The sequence below is a fragment of the Patagioenas fasciata genome, chromosome 19, assembly GCF_037038585.1.
Source record: "Patagioenas fasciata isolate bPatFas1 chromosome 19, bPatFas1.hap1, whole genome shotgun sequence".
Taxonomy (NCBI): Eukaryota; Metazoa; Chordata; class Aves; order Columbiformes; family Columbidae; genus Patagioenas; species Patagioenas fasciata.
The window spans coordinates 10,445,137-10,472,398 of NC_092538.1; the positions used below are offsets into that span (position 1 = coordinate 10,445,137).

Genomic DNA, 27,262 nt, shown 5'->3' on the forward strand with positions numbered 1-27,262 from the left:
TAAAAAGTGGCTCAGGGTTCCTAAGATCATCCTGTGAGGTCGGTGGGTGTGTGTAAATGACAGGGCTTGCAGGGCCGCCGCGTTTCTCAAGAGCCTGCTCTGAACAGGCAGTAAAAGCACCAGCGGAGGATCTCTCTTCTCTTCCTTTCTGTTTTCTTTCTCCCATGTTCTCTCCCTCCCTTCCTGTCACATGGCAAATTTACTCCCTGCATCCACTGGACGTTTAGACAGTAATGAGCCCTAATTTCTGCGTTCACAGGCTTGTGCAAAGGAATAATTGTTTTCCTGTGATTTTCTGGTGACTCACTGTGTGATCCCAGGCTGTCACCTCTTCCCTGTCCCCACCCTCTCTGTGCTGCATCGGACAGTAATGAGCATTTGTACAGCTCTCCAACATGCAAAATGAGACCTATTTTATTATGATAAACCGTGAGGGAGTGGGCTACAAGCGGTTGCTGGAAGTGGAAGAAAAGCCCCGCCAGCCTCCCGGTCCATCCCTCACTGCGCAGCCAGTTGGTGGAAGGAGCTTGGCCGGGTTTATCTTGGCATGTTGTGTCCATGTTGTGTCCACACTGTGCAAAAGCGACACCGAATTTTGCTGCTGATCCCAGACATCCTTCTGTAGCTGGTGTCTGCTGTTAGGATCGCTCTGCACATTTGGGCCCTTAATTTTTGTAAGTTATGAGCTCCCTGCGGTGTTCCCAGGCCCAGCAGCTCATCTGGCTTTGCTACAGGGTGTTCCTGTTCTGAAGTTTCTTTTTCCTTCAAAATGTTTGTTTCAGGGCTGGTGTTTGCTGTGATTTGTTTGTTTTGTGCAGTTGTGGTTTATTTTATTTTATTTTATTTTATTTTATTTTATTTTATTTTATTTTATTTTATTTTGCTTTGGGGTTTTGCATTTGGGTTTTTTTCTTGTTGTGGTTGTTGTTGTTGCTGTTGTTTTGGGAGGATTTGTTTTGTTTGGGTTTGTTCTGTTGTTGGGGCTTGTGTTTGGCTCTTTCTGTTTTGTTTTTAGATGTGTGTTGTCTGTTTGCTGCTGTTTTTTTTCCTTCTACCGGCTTTCCTTGTTTGTAGATTGTGTTTCTTTTTTTTTCAGTGAGTTTTGATTCTGCTCTGGGGGTTCCGGGCCGCTCCCAGCCCACACCTGCCCGCACTCCCGCCGGGCGGCTCCGCTCCGACCCCCGGAACTCCGGACCGGGCCTTGGCGGCGGCCGGCGGGGCGTGTGCAGCGCGGCGCCGCCAGGGGGTGCCCGGGCCCGCGGGGGGGCGCGGAGCGGAACCCGGAGCGGAGCAGCCCGGGGCGCGGAGCGGGCGGCGCCGCCGGGGCTGGAGGCGGCGGAGCGGCGCAGGTGCGCTCCGTTTCCGCGTTGTCCCGGCGTGGGGTGCGCGGAGGGGGGGACGGTGGCTCCGCGTCCCGGCGTGGCCCGTGGCGGAGCCGGCAGCGAGGCCGGGCCGGAGGGCAGGTGGGTGCGCGGGGGGCCGGCGCGGCGGGAGGCGGGCGGTGCTCAGCCCGCTGCGCTCTGCCCGGGGGACGCACGGAGGCTTCGTGCGGAGTTTGGAGCAGAGTTTCAGGTGTTTGTGCTCGCTGGCTGCCTGCACACCTCACTGTGTCCGGGGCCGGGGGGGTATGGCCCCTTCTGGCGAGCTGGGACAGGGGAGCAGCTTTGCGGGTGCCTGGGGCACCCAGAGTCGGAGCTCCACTGGTGGGAGAATCTTACCTAAAATGCTGCAGAAATGACTCTGGAAATACAGCCAGGTGAACTGCACAAGGCTGGATTTAGGTGGAATTCAGCCTCCTGCAGGTAACTGAATAATGTGACACAGGTGTGGGGGGAAACAAGCCAGAAGTGGGAGGCAGAAGGCAACGCACTCCATCGAGAAGTGATCAGCCCCAATGTACTTTTGAGAGCTGTTGAGCTTGTGCAGGTCATTGTGTGGTGGGAGCAGCCACGTGCATCCCATGCAGGATGGATTGTCGTGATCCTTTTGGGTGCTCTGACATGGGGTGATGGGTGCCCTTGTATGTGCAGGTAAGAATGCTGTGCCCGCTCCCAGGATTTTCAGTTTGCTGCAGCTTGCGTCAGGTACTCCCCCGGGCATGGTCAAAGTCCATGGATTTCTTTTTGCACATACTGACGACCTTCAAGGTGATAAAGGTCTTGGTGTTGCTACTGCCTGTGCTTGTCTGTTGTTCAAAGATGCCTAAAAGATCCTCAGATGCCTAAAACCAATGCTGTAGTTTAAGGATGCTGAGAAAGGATATTTCATCCCCCATGAGATGCGATGGCAGGCCTGTGGCTCGGAGCTGTGCTGGATAAGTTTTTGGCGAGGTCTGGGGTCAGACTGCTCGGCAGAGTTTCTCCACCAGCTCTGAAATGGTGCTTTTCCTGGTTCAGTTGAGGTTACCTGCAAAATAGGCTGGCATGTGGTTCTCCTGTGAGGATTCCTTGACAAACGCTGGCCCGTGCTCAGTATTTCCTATGTCCAAGTCTTTCTAAGAAACTCGATGCTTCTCTGCGGGCTGGGAGGTGCCACCCTGCCAACCTCCACCCAGGAGGCCTCCTGAGCTTTTTAGCATATCAGAATAGTGAAATGAGTCTCTCTAATTGGCCATTTAGATGCTAATTTACTTCTCCTAGGCCTATGCCAGATCAACCTGCCCCAGAATGTGAGTCAGAAAGAGCCTGCTGTCTTCATGAATTATTCACTTTGCACAACGCACCTGCCTGGCTGGGGATCAGAAGGAAATAGGGCCAAAGCCTGATAAATAAAGATACACCTTGGCAGGTGGAACAGTGCTGGCTTTCCTCCCCAGCATTGCAGGGTGCTGGGGAGCCGGCAGACTGGCTTTGCTTGGGCAAAAACTGGTTCTTTATAGCTTACCATATATCAAGTAGCCACGCTAATAAGTGCCTCTCATTAATACAGGATTGTTGGTACCGTGTGTTGGTTTTCCTGTGGAGCTGATTTTATCTTCCTGCTCACAGGACTGGCATGGACCTCCAGGGTATTGTATTTTATAAGCTTTTTAACAAGCTCAGTCTTAAAAGCAGTGAGGCTTCTTGCCACTGCTGCTAGGTTTGTGAAGCAGCTCTCATGCGTGGGGAACCTTCTTTGTTTCACCCCCCTCATCTTCACTCGTTCCTTTTCCGACTTGGCCTTTTGTGATAATGACACCTCTCGCTTTTCTATGTGCTGTGTTTAGTTTGGGCTGGGCCAACCACATCCGAGTACACGGCTCTGAATTATGTTTTCCCTATTTTGCTGGCACTGGTACTGCTTAGATTGAGCTTTCCTGGTGAGACAGACTGGAGAAAGTCTGTCTGATTGAGTTCTTAAGTTGTTGTCCCAAAGCTTGCCAAGGCTTTGTGGTGTTTGTTTGGACATTGTGTTTTCCTTGTCTCTGTTGGCCCAAGCCGCAGAACTGCAAGTCGAGTCTGATCATATTGAATTCCTTGTGTCGCTTGGCTCCCCATCTGCTGCTGAGGCTTTGCGCTCTGGTGGGGATTTGTCACAGGAAGAAACGGCAAAAGGCCGTTTCTCAGCTGGGTGCTGTGCACCAGCCAGCTCCCTCCCTTCCTGAGAACGAGGAGCAGGAAGGCGATGAGAATCCTTCGGCTCCACGTGTGCCTCCTGCCCTCATAGCCCCTCTGAAATGTCGATGCCCACAGCAGGCGCTTTGCTGATGGAGGAGCTGACAAACTGCTAGAGATGGGTGTGAAGAGGCAGTTCTAAGTGCTTAGTGTGTGAAAGAACTCTTATAAAGCCCTGACTGCGGCCAGCGCTTACACAGGCACAGTTCCTGCCCTTCGCTGGCTCCGAGACTTGGCTGGATCTTCAAAGTCAAGTGTGTGTCTTCTGCCACGCTTCTACAGCCCCGAGGGTTATTCTGTCACTTTAAAGTTGTCGTGTGCTTTGAAATACAACTGTGGCACTAGGATCTTTAAAACATGAGGGAAAGGCTTGTGTCTGGACTAAATAGCATTTCTCTCCCTGCTGTGACTGGGAGGAAAAGGGACTGGCCGGCGGTGGGTGGGAGGCTGCGTCTGGGTTAACCTTATCCATCTCCACTAGTCATTTATCCTCTGTCATAGCAACAAGAGCAAACACTCCCTTAGTTGCTAAGGTTTCCCAGGCATAATGGGGTCTGGTGCACGGAGCAGAGAGTAATTACTCTGCCTCTTTGAGGGAGCAGCAGCAAAAAGGGAAAACAGGGCAGCACGGTACCTGGTGCAGGCTGGGAGTCCTGGGGGAGGTGACGCCCTCAAAGCAGGCGAGTTAATTACACCGGCACAGCTCGGCTGGGAATTGGGAACTCGTCTCCGGCCAAATGTTTAATTTTTATTTTTTAAATGAAGTATTTAAAAAAAAATTGCCTAATTAATTTCCTATAAAACCAAATTAATATAGACACCAAGTGCTTAGCTGAAATAACCAGGCAAATGAAAGCTGACTGGAGAGCTCCTTGTGGGCCCGTATAGGACATTTTTGTATTTGCAGGGCTCCGAGGAATTCGTGCTTTATGGGCACCTGTAATCAGCCCCGCTGCAGGAGGGCTCGTGCAGGCTGTGCCTTCGCTGCCATGAGGAGGTGTTTCTGCTGCAATCACTACCTCAATGTCAACAAGACCCTTCACTTGTAACTTTGATGTAGTCAAGGTAAAGTCAAAATGTTTTTGAGGTGGAGGAGTGGGGAGGGGATTTTGTGTAGTGAGATGATGCTGGAAGGGCACATGAGCTGAAAAAGCAAGCTGATAAATTTGGGACAGAAGGATGCTGAGGGTGTTAAGTAGAGTGCTACAGCCTGGCTCAGGGAGTGCGCGATCCAGGACTCTCCGGAGGCTGGGAGGATGTTCTGGAAAAGCATTACTGTGTTGTGCTCTGTTCTTATGCTCCTCTTTAGGATCTGCTCTTGGAGCTGGTCTGATAGCAGGTACCGTGCTTGCTGGAGCATTGACGTGACCCACTATGACTGTGCTCCGCGTGAAGATACGTGATACTCATGTTGCTATTCTGCTGATAAAACTGGCCTTCTTTCATAGGAAAGCCTGAAATTGTTGGAAGAGTGTCACGTCAAAGGGCCATGTCCACATGCTGCTGTTAGCAGGGGCTAGATATGGGACATGACAACAGCGCAACCTGCTGCCATCGCAGTCACCGGTGATGGTGCCGAATGTGCTGGGTGTTGGAGTGGAGATTGGGAGTATGTTCAGAAACACCTCCCGCTGCTGTTGTGCTGCTTTGGGATGATGTGCTGGCCGCAGGACCCATGGCTGTGTGGCTCGGTGAGGGGAGTGTAAGAGTGTTCGCCTGTCTCCTGCCTGTGCCCATGGGATGTGCACCCCACCTTCATCTTCCAGGCCCAGGGTGAAGGGTCCTGCTCCCTTTGCCATCTTGTGGTCACCCTGCAGGGACGTGGGACCAGTCAGCAGTGTCACCCTGTGCTGTTCCCTTTGCTTAGACCCCACTGGGAGACTTCTCCTTTGCAGACTGAAGCCCTGTTCTCAGGTGTCTTGTTCGGTGGCTGCAGAGCCCACATCTCATCACGGAGACGGCAGAAGCAGCGTGATGTCAGGGCTGCAGGCAGAGATGTGCTCAGCTGTGCGTCCTCCCAAATGCCCTGGCCCCATGCAAAGGGCTGGCTCGCTGCAGGGCAGCTCCTTCCTCGTAGTGCTCCCCAGGCTTCTGTGCCAAGGGCAGCCAGGTGGACGCAGATTTAATGAGCTTTTGTTTCACATGACTTCCTCCATCATAGGAAAGGAACAAACAGGTGGAGGGCTTTTAAAGCAGGTCATAGAGTATTGATAAGAGCTCCCTTTTAATTAATTCAGGTAAAAAGCAGGATCTCGGAGTGGGAGGTTTTTCTTCTGTAACACTGAGTACTTGTGCTTCCCCTTTATTCTGGATGCAGTGTACCTGCAGCTGGCCCAAGAGCTGGGGGTTTCTCTTGTGCTCTCGCTGCTGGAGACCAGCTGCCTCTGCCCTTCGTTAGCTTGGAGAGAGGTGCAGAGGGCAGGGAGGAGACGGCTCGGTCAGGTAGGTGCTAACTGGGGTATTTTTGAGAGAGAATGCAGTGAAGCCTGACTGCAAGAGAGGGATGTTCCACCACCGCCCTGGCTGGCGTGGCTTTGCTATCTTGGTGTTTCTGATTAGGCTGATTTCACGGTACTTCTTGTCCTGTACAGAGATAAGAGGGAGGATGCTTCATGCCTTCCAGATACTGGTGCCATTTCTCTGGCATCGTTCCAGTGGCCATGCAAGATATTCCTTTCCCTCCAGTCCTGCTAGTGCTCCTGTTTCTGTCCCAGCAGACCGTGTACTGCAGTCCCATGTCATTCTTCTTTCCTGTTATGAGGTAGTTGTGTCAAACCACAGCGGGGTTTTTTCAGAGGCAAAGGTGCAAAACCCCCTGCAATGCCAGTTTACATCAGAGGGAGCAGCAGACACCCAGTGCTGCGGGAAGAAAATGCTCCTATAAATGTTTTAGGGAATAATCTATCAGAAAACCATTTTGGGATATGATGGATCTCTAGGCTGCATTTTGTTTTCCTTCTGTCTTGGCAGATGCTACTCAGGCAATGGTGGAGAACAGAAAGCGTATGCTGAGTAACAAGAGGCAAAAGAGCATGACACTGCTTGTTTTTGTTCAGTCATGCTGAGAAAAGCGCAGTGTGGTAGGAGGCTGGAGAATGTGTTCAGGTCTCTCCTGAGAAAAACGCTCAGCTGATGTGCTCTATTCTAACTTGCCTTCAGCTCTGTTAGAGCAGATAAAGCTCCGCAGAGGGGGGACAGATGTATTCAGTGCTTCTTTCCACCCTGAAAGCACAGCTGCTGGCAGAGCAAACTCCTCTGCCCTGACTGTGGTATGGGGCTCATCTCCAGCTCTGGCTTTTATGCTAAACATGGCACAGCTGCCAAGCGCCCGTCGTGTCGGTGCGGCTGTGTGCGTTCGGCCGCGCCAGCGGACGCGGAGTGTGTGGGCTGTGCTGCTCTTCAGGTGTGCATGAGTGGGAGGGAAGAGTACGTGGTATATCTCCAGAGTAATTTAATATATGCATTTGTGTGGGGAGGTACATGTGCGTATAATCCTGTTAACAACACATCACAGGCTTGGAAAATCTCTGGAAAATCCAAGGTTAGCAATTCTGCGTGAAACTGTAGCTTCTTCTCTGTTTCTAACGCTGGCATGGGGGCGGGAGCCTCCGTATTCTTTTGCTGTTAATTCTTGATTGCTCCCCTGTGAGCGAGCTGCTGTGGGATGTGTGTGGGGACTGCGTTATTGCCTCGCTTGAGATCGTGAAGAAGATGAAAAGTGCAGGTGTTCTGGGACAGAATGGAAATGCAAACCCACAGCTTGTGGGGTACTGAGCAGAGCAGGGAAAGTAGTTGGTAAACTGAAGATGCCAGGGTTCATGGGTTTCTTCTAAGTGTGATGCCTTTCAAAAATGATCGCCTTAACTAATGCAGTAAAAGTTTAAAAAATGATGTGTGACACTTCTGCCTGTCCTACCTGTCTCAACTCTGTGCTGAACCTTCCTTGCAGCCTCCCATCTCTGTGCCTCCCTTTGCTGTATGCTCAGACTGTGCTGCTGAACATTGTAATGAATTGTTAGAGCCTTCACCCTTTTTATACATCTGTCCTTCTGCGCTGAAAGAAGTCTGTGCTTTGTGTGGAATTCCTCCTCTTCTCTCCTACCTGTTGTGTAAGCGCTGAGTTTTCAGACTCTCTCCAGAAACTGGATGGTCAGAGTGGAGGGAACTGATTCATTGCTGGTCACCGCTGTGGCTCTCAAGGCTGGTGTGGGGTTTGGCAGGAGACAGCTGCCAGTTCTCTGACACAGGTTAGTGTTTGGGTATGGGAGGGTGTGTGTGACACATGTGAGCTCAGCCTAGGGAGAGAGGGTGGATTTGCGCAAGCTGAGCGCCTGCCTAAGAGGCCAAGACCGCGCAGCCTGCGATGCCGCCGTGCCTGGCACGGCAACAGAAAGCTCGGTGTGGCAGCCGCAGATAGCGAGCTCGGTGCGGCACGCTGAACCGCGGCACCGCTGGGGTGAGCGTGCTGCGGGCTGAGACTGGGACACATGTTTTCTTGGGAACCGCTGCACGGTTTGCAGGTGATATGCCCTGCGTGCTGTTGTACCTGATTGGTGTTTGCCAAACAGCATTAAACACCTTATCTCTGCCCAGCAGGTATGGTTTCAAAGCCAGCAAGTGTCTCTTCTGGGGAAGGTAAGGATTATTATGCATTAGGGCTTGTGAGATGCTTGCTGTGCTGGAGAGCAAGGCCAGCACAGGGCCCCAGTGGCCTGATGGATAAGATGGTGGGTTTGAGTCCCAGCTGCGGTGACTCACCACCTCCCAACAGGTGCCTATGAGAACCTGGATGGGGAATGCAGGAACTGAGGAGCAGGGGGCAGCCTTATGCTCAGCCGAGAAGGAGGAGGGTCCATTCCGCAATGGGAATGGACCGGACTGAACCTTCCGAATAGGGCAAGCAAAACCAAACTACAACATTGTGGAAGGCGGTTAGAGGTGACTCGGTCACCCTCCATCAAAACAGCCACTGCAAATCAAAAGCGGTGGTGGCAAGAGCCTCCTTCCTTAAGGCAACAAGAAGGGTCAATGTGATATGCAACCCCGCACACGTTCAGAGCTGCCTTTACTGATCACGGTGAAATTGTTGTTGATCACAAGGAACCGCTGGTGTGATCGTGCCTGTTACAGGAGCTGCAGTAGGAGATGTGCTGCAAGAGATGCTGTCTTAGACATCAGAGAATGCAAACAAGCTGCTATTGTAGGCTGTAGTTATAAATATCAGGCTATTATGGAGGCAGTTTTAATGAACGAACTGACTTGCCGCTATTCATGCTGATTGTCATGTGGGTTTTTGTTTGTTACCCCATTAAGAGGTTAAAAGAAAAGGCAACTGTAGCTTCTTTGTGTCCTTTAGGGTGGCATTGCCTGTCTGTGCCGCAGTGTTGGGGTTCTGGACGTGATGAGGCGGAGATTATTCTTACAAGCAATGCTTTTCTCTAGTTTGAAATGAAAAATCAGAACTGACAAAGAGTCTCTGGCTTTTTTTTCAGAGCACCATAAAATCTAAACTTCCAGCCTTGTCTTCAAGGTATTTGAAGATGCTTATTGGCTTATGTTTTATGAGGATGATGGTATGTTTTTATGGCTGTCTGTGGGTGACAGTCTGTCTGCTTCCGCTGTGTGTGACACCAGCAGATCACTGCTGTTTTGCTTGCCCGAGCAGTGGCCCTTTGGGATGGTTAATAAGGCTGTGCCAAGCGCTGCCTTGTGCTTTCTTGAGGCTGGAGTGGCAGCTGTGCTCAGTGCTGGCATTTGCTTCTTACAGGTGTGATCCTGCGGCTCCTCCCCAGCCCGGTGCCATGGCCGACACGATTTTCAGCAGCGGGACGGGACAGTGGGTATGTCCCAACGACCGGCAGCTCGCGCTGCGCGCCAAGTGAGTCCTCACCCCCCTCCTCCCCTTCCAGCCTCATCTCTGCCCTGAATGGTTTCCCGGCATCACTGCGGAGTGCTGACCCACCAGCCTCATCCACAGCCTGAATATAATTGATCGCATCCCTCAGCTGCCAGCGTTCTTTTGTTTTAGGGACTTGTCATTTGATCTCATTTTCTCCTGAAGTTAAATTACTGCATAACCTAAGTACAAAAGGGATGGAGATGAGTCAACCACAGGAATTGCATTTATTTTTTTGGATGTTTTCCTTCTCTGGCAGCCAGTACTCTGCCACTTCTTGTCTGAACGTCTGGGGTCAGCTTGCTGTGGAGTGTTAGAAAATAGGGGATCAACCTGTGTCTGAGGAGAGTGCCCGAGTGTGAACAGTGAGCGCTGCTGCCACTTCTCCAGCCTTCACCTGAAAGCCTTGTTAAAACAGCTGTGTCTGATAGCGCCCTGCGTTCTGCTCGCAGCTGTGACTTTATCCAGTGACCTCTAAAGCCATGCTGAATGGTAATTAATTGAGCTGTGAAAGCTTCTGCCTGTCCCCAAGTGAGCTGAGGAGAAATGTCAGCTGCTGGTGTGAGGCACAGAAAGTGGCTTGCTAAAGTCCTCATGCAGGCCTGGGTTAGACCAATGGAGGACGTTGCCAAATTTATATTTCTAAACATGCCTGGTGATTTGTGTTTGAACTGAGGACCTTAGAAATATGTGATCTGGAGGGAGGAAGGTGCAGATAATCCCTGTGTTCTGGAGTCTGCTGTTGGCATTTGTGGTGTCTGGTGTCAGATCCCACCTCTGCAAGAGTTCCCCCAGGACAGCCAGCCCCAGGGACATCGGTTGTTTTTACGAGTGGTAAAATACAAACTGGAGCAGAAGGGGGAATGAGAGGGCAGGGAGAGATGGCACAGCGCTTGGTGCTGCTGGAGGAGTGACATGGTGAGAAGACATTCTCACTTTGGACATTAGCCAGGGAAGGCTGATGCAGGCTCTGTGTGCCTGGCAGGTTGGGCCTGTGGGGCAGGTCAAGGGTTTCGTGCTTTCCTTTCACAGCTCAGTTCTTCCCTCTTCTCCCTCCCACAGGCTCCAGACGGGTTGGTCAGTGCACACATTCCAGACTGAGAAGCAGAGGAAGATGCAGGCTCTGAGCCCACAAGAACTTGAGGTCATTCTGGAAGTCATCCGCAAGGCAGAGAGGTTGGACATCATTGAGCAGCAGCGCATCGGGTATGGTCACGTTCATTTGTCCGCTTTCCTCTGAAGGAAAGGTCAGTGCAGACAGAGGAGCGGCTCTCCTGGCTGCTTGAGCTCAGCCTGCATCAGTCTGAGCATATCTTAGGTCAGTTATTTTCCCCTCCCACGTTGCTTGTTTGGAGGAGATGAACATTGGGAAAGATGTGATTTTTCCTTCTCTTCATGTTTTCTTTGAGCCTTGGCGCTTGCTGTGGTTGCAGCCACTGGCACAGTCCCTGGTAAATGCCGCCTGTGTGATGGCAGCTGGGCCAGCGGCTCTGGAAGAGGCTGGGGAAGATGCTGAGGTGTGCCCACGGCTAGTGGACGGCACGGCTCAGAAACCACTGCTGGCAGCCCAGTTAGGCTTTCCCTTGTCTGCAGCAGCCCCCTGGGATTTTTCCTGAAGTAGGGAATGAGTTTATGTTCTAGTTGGCTGAGCCCTCTGGAAGGGGGTTGCTAGCTTGCATTATTTAATTTACAGGCATCCTTTTGCTGCTGTAGATTTCCATTTGCTTTCAGTCCTGCTGGAGGTCTGGCCTCCGCTGTGTCTGTGGTCGTCCTACGCTGACTGCCTTTCAGGCTGGGGAGCTGTTTCCCAGCAGCGTTATGTGTTTGTGAGACAGGAAACCCCAGTGACTCCCATCCTGCGTCCAGCAGGCCCAGCTTCCCACCCCTGCGCTTCGCTCTGTGCCTGTGCAGTGCACAGGAGTGTTAACGAGAACTGGCAGTGACGTTTGTGTGATATGTGGGAGGCCCCAGCAGCGCCAGGAGCAGCTGGTGACCCTGAGGGGCTGTTCCTTCCTGTGGGGTTCTTGGTGTAGCTGCAGAAAGCGATGGCCTCGCAGTTTCCCTGCTGAAGCGTTCTCTGAAATGCCTTGGTTAACTCCTGGGAGTTCTCTTGTGCTGAAGTCAAGGCTCATAAATCCACTAATGACGGCTCAGCCCGGCTGTGCTGTCTGACCTCATCACCACAGGCTGTACCTCTTTCAAACAGACCTTGCCTGCCTCTCAGTACAGGACTTGGTTGATGGGACATCAGCACTAATGAGAAAGGGGGTTGCATGGGTAGCAGGACTGTGTTTTCTCCCTGAGCTGCATGCACGTGTGTGGCTGCAGCTGGTCACTGCTTCTGATGAATGGCCCGGCTGTTATCGTCCCCATCTACAAATGGATGCCTGAGCATTGCCAAGCAGCGATCGCATGACAGCAGCCTCGCTCTGCATGCTCTCCACATCCTGCATCCTAATTGCTTATCCCGCCTTCCTTCCCTTTCGGAGTCCTGCTGCTATGGACATTGTGCATACATATGTGCTTCTGTCTTCTAAGCAGGCTGTCGAGCAAAGCAGGGAGCAGTTACTGGCATTCCTGTGCTGCAGTCAGGCTCATTTTGGTCTGATGGCTTCAGTCTGGCCTTTCTGCCTGCAGTGCTGTTTTCAGGGAGTATATGTAAAAACAGAGCAGGGCTTGGCAGTTCTGAGCCCTTTCCCGGTGCTGTCTGACTTTCCCTGAGCTGAGCACTGAATGCTTTTCTTGCTCTCCAAGCAAGAAGTCCTTGTACTGAGACTGTGTGGCCTCGGTGACACTGAGCTCCTGGAGGGTGTGGGACCAGTCCCCACTTGTGAGCTGTTTGCCCTGCACCCACCATCTGAGTCAGACTTGTCAGTGGTATTTGCAGTTTTGATTATTCTGAGCTTGGTGAGCGTTGGTAGATGGATTTTACAGAGGTTTGTATCCCCTGAAGACCAAGAGCCAGCTGATAGGAAACACTGATTGCAGAGGCTGAAGTGAAAGTCCATGTTGGTCCCAGCAAGGAGCCCAGAACCACACAGAAGCAAAGGCAGCTGAGTCTGGAGCACATCTGTATGTTTTAGGCCTTGGTGCCATGGGCTTCAGTTCCCAAGGTGAGTCCTGTGACCTCTGCTCTGTCCCATTCCCCGCAGGCGCCTGGTGGAGCGGCTGGAGAACATGAGGAAGAATGCGATGGGGAACGGCCTCTCCCAGTGTCTGCTCTGCAGTGAACTGCTTGGGCTGCTGGGCAGCACCTCGGTCTTTTGTCAGGATTGCAAAAAGGTGGGTTTGGTCACACAGATTCTGCCTGTTCCCAGTAGCAAATCTGTCTAGAAAAGATCACTAGGCCTCTGGGGAGCTGGATAGCTCTTCAGAGTTAACTTATCTTAGCCTGCTTGTCTAGGTTGGTGCTGTCAAATCATCAGGTTTTCTTTTCCACACTGATTATCTTATTCTTTGGGATCCTAAAGTCCCTAAACTGCACTGCATCCAGGAATGTGTCTCTTCAGAGGACTCAAGTCTATGTTCAAGTTCCAAAGCAGTGTCAGGTTTCCAGCCTGTGTTTGTGTATGTTGTTGGCAGGACATGCGGGTGCTGTTTGAGAGGCAGCATCGGTTTGCAGGGGAACTCCTGTTCTACCAGTGCCCCGTGGGACGATCATTTCTTGTCTAGACTCTGCATCCAAGGGGTTAATCTGGATTGCTGTGGAGATGATGATCTCCAAGGCAACCACCTTATCCTCTCTCTGCTGGGAGGCTGTTTTTCCTGCACTTGAAGCCCATCTTTCCTTGGGGAGGTACCTCTGTGAGTGACTTTGCCTCAGCGTGTTGCCTTCGGAGAGCTGAGGGTACTTGCTGGGTGCAGGAGTGTTTCTGAGCTGCTGCTGGCAGGGTGGAAGGGAACAGCCTGTGCTGGCTCTGTCCCTTGCCCGTGTCACCCAGCTCATCACTGAGGAGAAGCACTGGGCAGGGAGCTGCTGGGAGCTGCGCTGCCTTTGCTATCGAGTGAGATCCTCCACTGGATCCAAGTTGCAGAAGGCACTTGACTGAGGCAGGGGTTGCACAGAAAATTGCTTGTAAGGCAGTGACTGAGAAAATCAACACAAATCTTTAAACCTCTGGGTTCAAAGCAGGGAGAAAGTAGTTTTGTAGGAAGGGCTGGGGAAGGAAGCAGCAGGGAGGTCTGTGCCATACAAGGTCTGTTTGAAATGGGAGCTCCAGGGCAGCTCTTGGGGAGCAGCGTGGGCTCTGCACACACACGTCTGCAGAACTCGGGCTGGGTGGCAGACAGGAGGCGGCTGGCCGCTTCCTGCATTTCAAGCACGCAGAATAACAGGATGTGCTGTGCTCTTGCTGCCTTCCCTTGGCAGTTCTGCCCTCACCTTGTCAGAAGCCAGCGAGGTCACGTTGCTACAGCACTCTCTGACCTCCTCCTCGTGAGCTTTGTACAGTCGTGAGGAGGCACGAGCTGCACAGACACTTCCGTGCCCTGTACGTTTGTGGTTGCGGGTGACAACCCCCGGCTGGTGGGGCTGTGTGAGCCCAGCGCTCTGGGACGGCTCTCACAATTTTTTTTATTTTGTGGTTATTCCCTTTTTCCCTGTAGTCTGTTGGGCAGTTCAGGAGGATTCATAGCAAGGGCGATTTAAGGTGAGACCCTACTTTCGCAGTGTGTGTTTTGCAGCTGCTTTCAGCTTGGCTGCACTTTTCAGGTGCGTGTGAGCTCAGGGTGATGCTGATGGGGTGCCCTGGGCTTCTCCCCTTGCTGCGTTTTGACGTCGGGGGCTCGGGGAACAGTCAACCCTTCGGCAGAGCACACAGGGTGGGCTGTTACTTTAAGCTTGTTCCCTCTTGTCCAGGGGTATCCATCATTTGTGCAGTGTTGTATGCAATAAGCAATGACTTGTCAGGGAATTATGGATTTTTAAAGTTCATATTTTTCCTTGCTAGTTTTGCTCTGTTAGCATCTCGTTGCAGCCTGTTTAATTCAATAACAGGAGTTGTTTGTAATGATGCATCTGAAATGTAGCAAAGAACTTACCTTCAGCAAGTCCCTTCTACTGCATAGGACTTCTATATTTCCTGTAGCTTGGTGGATTTTTGAAGCACCATCTTCTGGTTTATGGAGAATATTTTTGATATTAGTATTTATTACCTTAGAAATAAGTGCATTATGGCAAGACAAAGATGTATGCAAATCCAGGTGTGTTAACAATAGCGGTAGATAAAGCGCAATGTGTCATTTGCCATGCAGGAGGTATCAGTATAATCTATAAAAGGTGAAGTATAAGCGGGAGAAGAAAGTGCTTTATCGTGTACTTAGTGAGGAATGGGGCTGCGTTTAATGTCCTTGATTTTTATGTCTTCTTCTGAGGGATTGTGAGCGATGCTCAATTTTCCTGCTAGTCTGCAGAGAAGGGGAGGAGGAAAGCCCATTTTTATATTGGAACTTTCAAAATTTATGGCCGGCGATAAAATCTCTTGGAAGCTTCCACTAGAGGGAGTGATTGAATGTGCTATACGTGTGGGGATTGGGATCTTTGAGGGTATTTAAGGTGAGTTGCTCCATCAGGGTTTGGTTGGAAGGAAGGAGAATTTGGGGTAGCTCAGGTGGTGTCTGCTAATTGCATCTGCAGTCCCCCTTGGCTTGGGTAGCGCCATGTTGAGTATCAATGCACTAGACCCAAGAGGTTGTTCCTTATTTCTCTGGGGGGATGAGGATGAGGACAAGAACAGAGATGGAGAGGGGCACCAACCTCTGTGGGGCTGCTGCTGCTGCCTCTGCTCTTTGTGCAGCAGGAGTTGGGGACAGAACTGTCTCCAGACTATGCTGGCCAGAAGAGTTGGGTACCTTTATTTGTGTGATGAAGCCATTGCCTCGGGTACCATTTTTCTGCCACTCTCCTTCTCCAGGGCTGAGTGAGCCGCTGTGACTTTTGTCGCTGGACACAGATCTCCTGGCTCAGAGGAGCAGCCTGGTTAGGGGGATATGTTAAACCTTAGCTGGGGGGATTAAGTTCACATGTCTCTCTAAGCAAGGTTTTGCTCTCCAGGGCTCTTTTGTGAGTGGCTTTTGCTCTGTGAGGATCAAAGAACTCATTCCATTTCTCATTCAAGCTGTAAGCCAAGCCTGATACACATCAGCTTCATTATATAATATTAGGTGATTCAGGTTGTAAATGGCTTGTAATGCCAGCGGAGACGTGAAATTTCCCTCGTGGAGCAACAGAGGCCGTGCGGCGCTATCAGGCGTTCTGCTCGGGAAACGTGCACGTTGGCACGGCCGTGCCCGCATCCTGAGCAGCCACAAATCCACAGCTGCCCAGCGTGTGCCAAAAGGGAGGGGAGACCATGGGGTGAGGGGAGGAGAGGCTTTCCAGTCCTGCACAAACTCACGCTCGTTTTGTCCTTGGTTACAGCTGCTTTCTGTGCCACACTGATTTGGTTTTAGGATTTAGATGAATAAAAGAAATGCTCTAGAGCCTGTTGCTCACGGGTTTGATTTGCCCTGTCCAGTTCTCACCCTGCAGTCAAGGACTGCACTGTAGATTTGCCGTTGCCTCATGTCACTATGGTCCTGAAGCAGCTTCCTGCAATTGTGCCATGTTTAGGTTTTTAAAGCAAGAAAACCAGAACTGTTGGGACAGATGCTTCTTAACCTTCTCTCTCGCATGGACTCTGTGGCTGTGGGCAGCTGCTAACGCCACCTTTTTTCTTCTTTTTTTCTTCTCTACTTGTTTCAGAAAGTTTGTACCAAGTGTGGAATAGAAACCTTTGGAGCTCAGAAACGTCATCTTTGGTTGTGCAAGATCTGCAGTGAACAGAGAGAGGTAAAATGCAGCTGTGGAGAGATGGGGCTCAGTAGCATGTGCCTACCTGCCCCACGTCTGTGCTGGGTGTGTGTGCTCGTCCCTGTCCCTTCTCTTCCATGGGGAGAGGAGCTTGGGATGGGCTTTGGGAGGCTTGGCTGGAGGCCAAGCAGGGTCAATGAATACACACAGTGATGGCAACTTTGCTTTTTGAGGGGGTGGAGGGGAAAAAATCCACCAGTCCCTACAGCCTGTGTGGCTTTGTGGGGATTTTCTATTTGTGGTCATAAAGAGACTGTTAACTTCTGCTGCTGAGCTCTTTCCCTTCTAGCTCTGTGGCAAATAAACTTGGCTAACACTGGTTCTTTAATACAACTGGGGACTTCTAGAGCATAGCTGCAATGTTTGTCCCTCTAAAAATAACTAGGATTGCAGCTTTTAAGTCTGTTTGCCTCCCTGCCTGCGAAATCCCATAACTTGCCAGCATGTGAGGCTTCCAGTGCAGGTCCCTACGTTTTTGTATCCTTCATCCTTGACTTTACACTGCAAAAGTAATAGCCTGCTTCAATTTCTGTCTGCCAGCCAGCATCCACCAACATCAGGCTTGCTGCTCTACAGTGAAGTCAGTGAATTTGTTCTGTGGTTGCAGAAGGATTTTCAGTTGTTCCCATCAATTTATTTTGGGCTTTTGCTTGTGGTCCTTGAACATCAGTCCAGTACAGGTACTTCTGACCACTGCAACCAACTGTGAAGCCGGGGTGCTTTACTAAATCAAGTTTTGAAGTGTCATGAGAGCATTTCTGTGAGTGTTTGAGACACTGATTTTTTTTTTATACTGGTTGTGGAGACTTAGCATTGCTAAGGTTTTATGTAGGAGAGGTTTGTCTGTGTGGGAGCACTGGCAAAGTTCTTGTTCAGGTAAGATGAGAGGTACATAGATGCTGCTGGGCTTTAACTTCTGAACAGCAGTCTGGGTAGGACAGGCAGAAAGCATTCTAGCTCCTTGGATATTGCTAATAATTTCATATACCGAATCATCCAGGTGTTTTGAATTCCAAATGAAGGTCCCAAAATGGAGAGCGAGGAAGGCCAGGATATACTCTGTGTTCTGCAGGGAGATGGGTGTGGGGCTAAAATTGACTTTATTTCTTTTATTTTATTATTTCTGTATATTTCACATCCCACACTGTATAATTGGGTTTTTCCCTATTTCTTATAAAAATGAGGAGCTGTGGTCACTGGGCAGAGAACATTGACCTGTCCAGTAAGTGTTATGAGTGGCCAGTGTGTGTGAGGGTACGGTCACCTTCAGAGCTCGCTCTCTCCGTGAAACCTGAGATAACAGCCAAAGTGCTCCCCTAATGAAAATGAATGAAACTTGCCCTCTTAGACTAACTAAAAAATTGCCTCATCTTACCTCCCTGCCCTAAGCTTCCTCCTTTTATTTTAATTCTCTTTAAGGATGGTTCAGGTCCATCTCCTTTTCTATTTGTGGTGATGCTGGTGCCCTGACTAGGAGAAGGTTGGAAGAGTCACAGTGTGGACACGCAGACAGTCATCGAGTCATATATCCTGTCTTTCCACATGCTCTACTTTTTATCCAGGGGGAAGGCAGGGAAGCATTGAGAATTAGCAGAAGCCTTGAGGCATGTCGGCCAGGGCAGGGAAGCTGAAGCAATATCAGAATAAATGCCTGGAAAGTGGCTTTGATCAGCTCCTCTGTCAGAGTCTGTGTGAGGAGGAGATGGGGCTCTTAGGCTGCTGGCTGGTACCAGTGCAGTTCTTGGAGCTGGTTCAGGTGTCATGATATTACAGGGTATGCACTAAACTACCAGGTTTCTTTTAAGGGCTTGTGTTCGCAACCAGTTCCTTGTTGCCATCTGTTTCTGTGGTCTGGATCTGTCTTGTGTTGCCATCTGCTCTGGACCAAACCCATTTGGCCATGCTCTTTGCTGAAGGTTGCTTTTGCTATCGATGAGCACAGATGGATGTCTGCTCTTTGGTTCAGGTATTCCCATTTCTGCCTAACCTGCATGGTGAATTGGTATCGGCACCATTTCATTTCCCGGGATGAAGGCAGGGAGCTTCAGGAACCCACTGAAGCACTTTGGGTTGTGCGATGTAGTAACAAGCCAATATCACCCTCCTCTCCCCTTCCTCGTGCACAGTGTCTGAGAAAGGTTCTTTAGCCCATGCCAACAAAGCACATGCTTAAGTAGGCTTGTCCTAAGCCACAGAGCTCTGGCAACATCTCCCAACTTGTTGGGCTGTGCTCAGACCACTAAATGTGGCTGTCTCCATTAGGTGAATGTTTGGTGCTGGTCAGGAGTGCCCCCCACAGCAGATGTGTTGAGATGTGGTGTTTCCAAGCAAGGTGATTCCCTCCACATCAGCGCTTTGATCACCACCTAATTTTCTGAGCCACTGCTCAAGCTATTTGGGGGTGATATTTGTGAAGCTCTCAGCTCTGTTAGTGAGTCTGTCAGGCACTGAAATAAGAAAGTGCGGTCATTTGGAAACCTGGGTGGACAAAATAATGTCGTCTGGAGTTAATAAGTGTCATCTGGCTGTGACAAGAGCCTAGGACTAGAATTGTCCCCTTTAGCCTTTGGCAGGCACTGAGCGAGCACGTGAGTCTTGTGGCCCACCAGGATCCCGAGCCAGGATGGTGAGGTTGGACATTCACACACACCAGCTAACGTGTGCAGCATTGTTCACACATCCTGAAGCTTTCACCCCTCCATCTTCCATGTTATTATTTGTCCCTGTAGGCTTGATTTAAGCCAGCGTAAGTTCAGTGACACATAGTAGTCGTCGTCTTGCTGTGTGGACAGAGTCTGTGCTGGCTTCAGTTATGATTAAATCATCAGTATGCCGGGGTCAAAATGAAGACCAAAGTAACAGTCTCTTGTTTACATCAGTTTTTCAGCTGGAGTAGAATGTTTGATGCCCACAGGTCCCTTTCAGCCTCAGCCACTCAGAAGTGTTCTTTGCTGCTTTTGGTTTCCTTGAAAACCTCCTCTGGGAAGGCTGTGCTGCGTAGCGATGAGGAACAAGTTGCTCTGACACTGTCTTATTTCTGGAGAGTGGAGCTGATTAATGGATTCTGCCTGCTGCTTGCGTCCCAGTGCTCCAGAAGCGAAACAGCGTGTTCGGCAGCACTTGAGCTGCTGAGCATGATGGGTGCACATGGGGTGAGGGTCTCCAAGGTACCAGAGAGGTGCTGGGAGGAAAGTACTGTGTTCTGACAGAGCCTGGATGATCCTGATGGCAAAGAGAACATCTCTAAGGACCAGCAGACACCCCTGTGCTGTATGCACATCTCTTCTTCCTGGAGTAAGGTAGACATCATCTGCTCTAGGCCAGAACTGGCCTGTTGGAGATACCGCTTGTCCCAGTTGTTTGCAAAAGTGTGTACTAAAATCACCCTTTTCTTCTGGGATTCCAGGGATATTTTCCTTTGCCATGTCTTCTGAGGGTGGTAGAATTAAACCAGGTGTGGATTGTGTTCTCTTGTCCCTGCAAACAAGGGTAGAAGCAGATTTAGTCAAGCTCACATGCCCTTTTGGGGGCAAAAATCTCTTCTTCCCTCCTCCATGTGCTGATCCCTGACTGCAGCAAACGTTGGCCACGGGTTTGCAGTGAGCCTCTTTGCTAATTTGGCAGTAAAGCAGTGATGCACCCACGGGAATGAGAGTGCAAGGCAGGAAGGGAGCAGGTCCTCCAGCAAAACAAGCTTATTGCAGCGGCTGTCAGAGGAGCAAAACTGCCTGGGAGGAGCTGCGGTGCAGCTGGAACGATTCCCTGCTGCCAGGCCTCTGGCAGAGCACGTGAGCTGGAGAACAGCTTGGGCAGCAATGCCCGTGTTGAATTGGTCGCGTGTCGCTGAGATCCGCCCGTCACCTCCTGGCCTGAAGGGGACATGGGACCTGCTGCGTTTTGTCAAATCCCTGCCCAGCCATTCAACACAGCCTTGTTTGGACTGATACGGCCAGGTTCTGCAAAGAACCTTCCTGAATTACCACTTTATAGCTATATATGTTTTTTTATATCCGTAATTAGCGATGCTATCATCGTAATTAAAATCCTCTTGGAAGCGTTTGTGCGCATTTACATTTGAATTGACACATCCAAAATTGTAGCGATAATGAAAACAGTTTAAGTAGGGTGGGGGGAGATAGCTTTTTTTTTTAAACCCCATCAAATAGGAAAGAGAGTGTCAGCTATCGGGGACCTGTTAAAGTTTTAATTTGCCCCTTCTGCTTCCCTTTCCCTTTAATTTCTTCTCCTTCACTAAATGGCATTTTCATGGCTGGCTGCATTTCGTGGTTTATCACAATAAACCATGCAGAGGAAGATTATTGGGCTGAAGGAACAGAGTCGTCTCCTCCCTTTTTGCCCCAAGGGCTTCCCTTTTCACAGACTCATACCCTTTTGGACATTAGAAACCGACATAGCCCAGGGTTATTCCTGCCTGACATGGTGATTTCTTGACAAAATACCATGGTGATGGAGGGGAGTGTTTATTTTGGGTGACTCTGGATGGAATCGAAGTGATGTGCACCTGTTTGCAATTCAAAGAACTCATCAATAGCCTGCCGTATGATTTTAGGGGGTGGTAGCGAGTGGTTAGACTCAAAATAGTGTCCTCTAGAATAGAGCCACAGGAAAAAAGAGGCTTGATTGAGAGGGGAATGATAAATGGTTGGAGGCTGGCAGCCATTGCAGCTCGAGAAACGTTGGGGTCAGAGGTGCAATAGATTTTGCTATTCCAGAAACAAAGCTCCAAATAGCAATTTCACTGCCTTTTAATTTTCTTCATCCTCAAGTGCTGAATGTGGGAGTCGACAACAGATTGCTGTAAATAATGTAATTGGAAATCTCTGTGTTATGGAAAAGCAGATGAATGCAAGTAACGAAGCTGAAGAGCGCTCGCTCTTTCTCCCCGACAGCGGTTTGCAACGTGCTGGAGTCCCGGGGCCAGGACAAAGTGAGTGTGTGGGCACACGGGCTGCGTGAGGACGATGGCAACCACGTCCTCCCGGGGTGGTGGCATTTGCAGGTGCCTTTCTCTCCATTTAAGCATTGTAGCCCACGAAAACCTGCTCCCTTGCCTTTCAGCTGCTGGGGGCTCGAGGCATTAATGCTGGTTATCAGCATGGGATGCTAAAGCTGCCTGTTTTCCTCCCGCCCAGCCCGCACTGCTGCGAAGGAAGGGGCTGCAGGAGAACAGCTACAGCCTGGTGAACAGAACGTGACTTTGCAGCAAAGAGCCTCTCTAAGCATCTCTGCCTGGGGAGCTCGTGGCTTGGTGAAGCAAATTCTAGGGTGACTGCAAGTATTTGTTGTGATTCCTTCAGCTGTGACCCCATCCCTTCAGCAGCAAGTCCTAATGTTTTCTCTGTTTAGGAGCTTGTTTTAGCACTTGTCTGTTCAGAGGAGAAGGGTGAAGCCTGAGCAATAATAACACGCATCTCACCGGGGCCCAGTGATTCTCCGTTAGGTCCCATTTACAGGCTGCACTTGAATGTGCTAGGTAAAAATACGCATCTGTTTCTGACTGTCTCATCCTGTAGCTGTAATGATGGCTTGATGCAACTTTAATAGGTATATTATCAGGGTTATAAAAGGCATTGAGCTCTCTGGACTTGTCATGGCCATGGCTGTTAAATTGGTTTGAAGTAATAAAAAGAGGAGTCTGTTGCTAAAGTAGCTCTTTGCCTCCATGTCCTCCCCTGCTTTGCTTTAAGGTAGTTCAGGTGTCAGGGGATGCAGAGGGACAGGAGCTTGAAGGGTGTCAATATTTAGCGCAGATTTGGTTGTTTTTGGCTGGCCCAGGTGCTGTGGCTGCTCTGTCCCAAACTGGGATAATGCAGATCCTGATCTTTACCCCTCTCTGTCAAGCACTCAGAGTGAGGGATGATGAATTTACTTAAAATGGGATTGTTGTAAGAGACTGGCTGGCGGTTCCTCTCCGTGATGAAGTTCCAGCTCCACCCAAGCTCAGGCTGCCGTGGGGGCAGAATTTCACCTTATGTGCCAACGGGACTGCTGGGAGCAAAACTCTCTTTTCCTTGGAAGGAGCAAACTCCTGCTAATAAATAAGAGTATTATTCTTTAATCACTGTCATAGATTTATTAATTTAAAAGCAAGCAAGAGCTTTGCTGTCGGGCCACTCTTGCAATCAATGAAACTACCATCAATAGCAGTCAGCAGCATCGATTTGTTTTGATGCATGAATGCTAAAGCTAACCTGTGTGCCCATGTGCAGAGCAGAATGTGAACCACGGCGCTTTTGGAGGGAGCGCGCTGCTGCCCCGGGGGGAGCAGAGGTACTGAATTAATATAGCAGAGAGCATCTTGCTGCAGCTGTTTCAGAGCTGATCTCAAAACAATTTCATTGCTGCTGTAACGAGACCGAACTCTATTAGAAGCACCAATTTATAGTGAATATATATGCATAGGATCAATTTTATACTAGTATTGCTGCATCAGAGCCGGGTGTATTATATCATTAACTCTTTCTGTAACTGGACTTGCTTTGGGGTAGTGAGAAACCTTGGGGTGACCAGCCTTTTCTTACAGCAAGTCTTGCTGTGTCTGATTGGTTTTATGGTGTGCCTAAATTGTAGTTCGCCTGAAGATAATAGGTCTCTCCAGTGCTTCAAATTAAATTACAGATGTTGCAAGGTCTGTTCAGAGAAGGACTGCGAGAAAGAGTTGTTTCCTGCCCAGTGCTTTGTGCAGGGAAGCTCTATGTGTCTCCCGGCTGCCCGGTGTGCGCAGGGGATGGACCCCCAGCCCTCCTCGAGCCGTGGTGCTGATCGGGGCGCAGACCTTGTGGCCACGGCTGTCCCTGGTCTGCCCACAGTTGTCCCCGTTCTGCCCGCGGTGTCCTGCACGTGCAGCTGTGCCCAGCGCCTCCTGCTTTCCAGAGACTGGGGCTGGTGGCTCCTGCATCGTGCATCTGCACCTGAGTTGTGGTGAGCTTCACTTCGCGTAGAGACATCCATCCCAGATTTTAAAAGTATATTGAAGTCCCCGATTCTGGGGTTTGTGGTGATAACAGAGCATGTTCTTCCAGGTCTGTGTGGTACACTGACGAGTGCTGTTGTACAAGCTGTACCAAATGCTCTGCAGTCCCTATGTGCTAGCAGAGGGGACAGAAGCAGCCGTGTCAGCTTGTGCCTCAACTGGCTGGGTCACAGGTTTTGCTGTTTGCACATCGGTGAAGGAGCTGGGAAAGTGTCCTGCCTGCCAAGGCCCCCGCTGTAGAAGAGCTTGCAGCCATCTCTCCTTTGGGGAATCGACTTCCCAGCAGGAAAACGTTGGTGTAATTACAGGGTGCTCTCACTTCCTTGTTTCTAGCTCCTTCTGTGGTGCACACAAGCATCTCTTGCACTCTTACAGTAACTGGTGTGTGTGCTGGATCACGGTGATGCTGTGCTTTCTTCTGCTGGCTGCTCTTCTTTTAAAAAGCAAACTAGCAGGTTCCCCTCCAAATTCAAAGCACTTGGTGTCCAAGACCCCGAACACAGAGATTTTAGCTCTCTGTGTTGATGACTCTGGACTAGGAACCAGGCAACCTGCTGAGTAATCTCCTCCCATCAGTGGCATGGTGATGGTGGTGTCCTGCTTTTTGTGCCTGCATGAGAAGAATTTCTCGTGAGTGCCAGATGTTGTCACTGCCCTCTGCTTTGATTAAGCCCTAAATGCAAATTTCAAACTGATTACTGTAATTAGGGATATCTGCATATTCACCCTTTGCCATCATGGTGATACTATTATGCAAAATGCTTTGGGAACTTAGAGTAGAACACTGATGATCTCCTTCACTCTGAACAGAAGCTCAAGGTTTCTACCCTACTGCATGAAATAGAAAATTATATTTTTACTATATTAACTTATTTTTGCCCTGACTGTCTCATTAGCTCATTATTAGACTGCTGGAAGGCACAAAAGAATTAGGTTTTGAGAGGCCATTTCTCCTTGTCTGAGCTGCCATCCTTTTGCCTTCCTCTGGCTCACAGCAGGCTTTATATTAAATATACTTAATAGAGCTCCTTCATCATAACCTGCATTAAAACTAAATTGGAGAGTAGAGGGTGTTCTTACAGGAAATACTGTAGTTTAGCGCTTGTGGTCTGTTTCCTGCTGCAGGTTCAGGTTATTTGAGAGTCATTCTTCTCGTTCTGGGATTTTCAGGCACACTCGTTAAAGGATCTGGCTTAGCCTAAATGGGTCTGTGAAACCAACAACTTCAAGGTTGTGCCATTTGGTGCCACAGGAGATGGTGTTGCTGCTGTCCTGGCATTGCTGCCCGCGTCCCTCAGCTGCTGTTGCTTGGTGACCCTGCAAAGTGATGTGACCCAGGCTGAGGGACCTGGCCCAGGAGGAGACTAGTCGGAACTCGCTGCCCTGAAAGGCTTGTTTTACTCTATGTACAGCACGTGCTTTTGCTATTGCCACCCATGGCACCTGCCTGCTCTCTCCAGGAAGCTCTTTTTGTGGATTCCATATGGGAAAGCAACAGATGCGGAATCTGAACTGCTCACTGCTTAGTGCAGGCCAGGGAACTGCATCCCAGTGTCCTTGTAGTGAGCCTGGGAATGTGGGTTTGGCTCAAACGTGGCATCAGAGAAACATCTAGTTTTGAGCTGGAGAACACAAGAAGCTCCGTGGTTTGCATGGTCAGTCTGTGCCTGTTGCTCATTCAGAGTCGTGGTTTTTAGTGGTGGAAGGAGGATGGAGGTGAAGCTTGGCTGATGGCATGGAGGGATTTGGGATGCTGTGGTGGTTGCCCGGTGCAGGGGACCCGGTGTGCTGTGTGAGCTGGAAGGTGACGTGACCGCAGGCTGTGTTTGAGCGGGGTCGAGATAGCTCAGAGGGGATGGCTGGGCTGGGGAGCTCATGTGGGGCTGGTTGTGCTCTTTTGCTGTAAAAACCCAGGCTTGAGGTGTTGTGTCTCCATCTCCAACAGGTTTGGAAGAGGTCTGGTGCGTGGTTCTACAAAGGGCTGCCCAAGTACATCAAGCCTTTGAAGAGCAGCGGCAAATCCAGTGAGCCGCCTTCGCAGCCGTGGCAAAGCGAGCCAGCCGTGCCGGAGGCAGAGAGCATGGGGACCAACCGATCCTTCAGCTGGGCCAGGGGAAAAGGTTGGTTGTCTGCTCCATGCTCAGAAAGCGAGTAGGGAGGAGGGGAGAAGGACCTGCTGTTGCTAGCAGGATTCAGCTAACAGGGGAGGCTCTCTGTTAGAAATAAGGCATAGTCGAGAGAATGTAACATGTTTCCCATGTGGGCAGTGGCGAGTTTTGTTTGCTCTAGTATATTTGTCTTGTTTCAGTGTTATTTAAGTGCACATTGGTGGCCCAGACCAATCCCAGTCCTCCTGGACTCCCTGTGCGATGCCTGGAGCCTACAGGGGGTGAAACAGCAGCTCGGCGTTGAGGAGCTGGGCACTTGGGGTCGTTAGCACAGCAGTGGATGGATGCTGCAGAATTAAAGCTGCTGGTGGTCTGCTTTGATTTCCCTTTGTTCCTTTCTGGTGTGGATTAGCAGAACTATCTGGCCTCTGTCGCCTTCTGTCTTTTCCTATTAGACCCTTTCAATTGGAGAAGACCTCTTCAGTGTACCAGCAGCATACGCTCTTCCACAGCAAGTTAAATCTTATCAGCAGTGCAAGGGGAAATAACGTTTTAATAGAGGACTCAGGAGGGTCAGGTTTACAAGCCTCTTCAGGCCCCAGCTAGGAGAGCAGTCCCAGGCCTACTGTAACTTTTGTAATTAAAGACAAATTAGATCAACAATAGATGGTTGTGCTTCCCTCCAGGAGATGCTTGGAAGGAGGTGTCTTAGCAAATGAATTGATTGATGAGGTATTTTGTGTTCACACGATACAAAAACCATGATAAGTCAGAGATGTTGAGCCCAGACCTGACCTACATTTTAGTTCAGCTTTATAGCTGAGTTTTGTTTTGACAGAAGGCCTCCCCCCAGATACTGGCAGGAGCAGGGGGAGAACAGCAGCGTGGCCTTTGGTCAGCTTTGGTGTGGGTGGTGAACTGCCTTTCTCCCTCTGCTCTGCTTTTTGGCTGTCTGTTGTTTTGTGGGTTGGATAATATTAACTTACAGTTTTATTTTCTGGTGCTTTCTTGTTACCCTTCTCTCTTTGGCCGCCTGTCCTCTGGACATCTGTCTGTGCGCACTACGGGCTGTAATTCATCCCTGAGACTGGGAACTTGAACACCTCACCCCTCTGATCAATTCTTTGTCACCTGCCAGTTCTGGGACTTCTGCTGTTTGTCACTGAAACCTCAGCACCGTGCAGGGCAGCCGCCTTCCCCCGTGGAGATGATGTAGCTGTGATATTGCCGACGTAAATCTGCAGCCGGCCGTAGTCTGAGCTTTATGAGGCCGTGGCTGACGAGGCCGCCTGTCTAACCTCTGCGTGGCTGATAGCGTGTGTCAGCTCACGCCTCGTACGCCTTCGTCTGAGCGCGTCCTCTCGGCACTGAGTAAAGCCCTGTTGCGTGTTTGGCAGGATGTTCTCGGGAATGAGCTCTGGCATTTAATGTGCCTGATGCTGACAGGCTGCTCTCAGTGGGGTTTCTGTTATCTTGGCCAGCCCTGTCTAACCGCACCGCTCGCCTCCCGAGGTGATGGAGGAGCCGACTCTCAGCTATTAAGGGATTCAAGTCAGGTGGGACCAGCTCAGGTGTAGCCGTGTCCCAGCACAGCCCCTGCAGAGCTTGGGAAAGAGGAGCCAGGGCTGTCCTTTGGACATCCTCCATGCCAGGAGCTGCCTTCCCGCAGGGATGTGACAAACCTTGAGTGTCCTTTTTTCCCCCTCAAAAAGAAGGGATCAGAGCCAGGCCCTGGGTACCGGCCGCCCCTCCTGCAGGAGGGTGGGAAGGCAGCGGGACCGCAGGAACGTGCCTCTTGGAAGAAAAGCCAAACCCACCAGG

The 27,262-nt window shown here is 50.4% G+C and overlaps 1 protein-coding gene across 6 annotated transcripts in view; it reads left to right on the plus strand.

Annotated features, from left to right (window-relative positions):
- The window catches only part of RPH3AL (rabphilin 3A like (without C2 domains)), a 41,224-nt gene that overhangs the window by 320 nt on the left and 13,642 nt on the right, over positions 1 to 27,262 (plus strand). Inside the window, exons 1-7 of one of the 6 annotated variants that reach the window (XM_071816850.1) lie at positions 1,281 to 1,349; positions 4,501 to 4,658; positions 9,361 to 9,471; positions 10,552 to 10,695; positions 12,642 to 12,771; positions 16,232 to 16,318; positions 25,279 to 25,453. In XM_071816850.1, the coding sequence (XP_071672951.1) occupies positions 9,395 to 9,471; positions 10,552 to 10,695; positions 12,642 to 12,771; positions 16,232 to 16,318; positions 25,279 to 25,453 (613 nt within the window). In that variant the 5' untranslated portion in view covers positions 1,281 to 1,349; positions 4,501 to 4,658; positions 9,361 to 9,394. The other 5 variants (XM_071816849.1, XM_071816848.1, XM_065853196.2 and 2 more) reach the window with 5 other exon arrangements.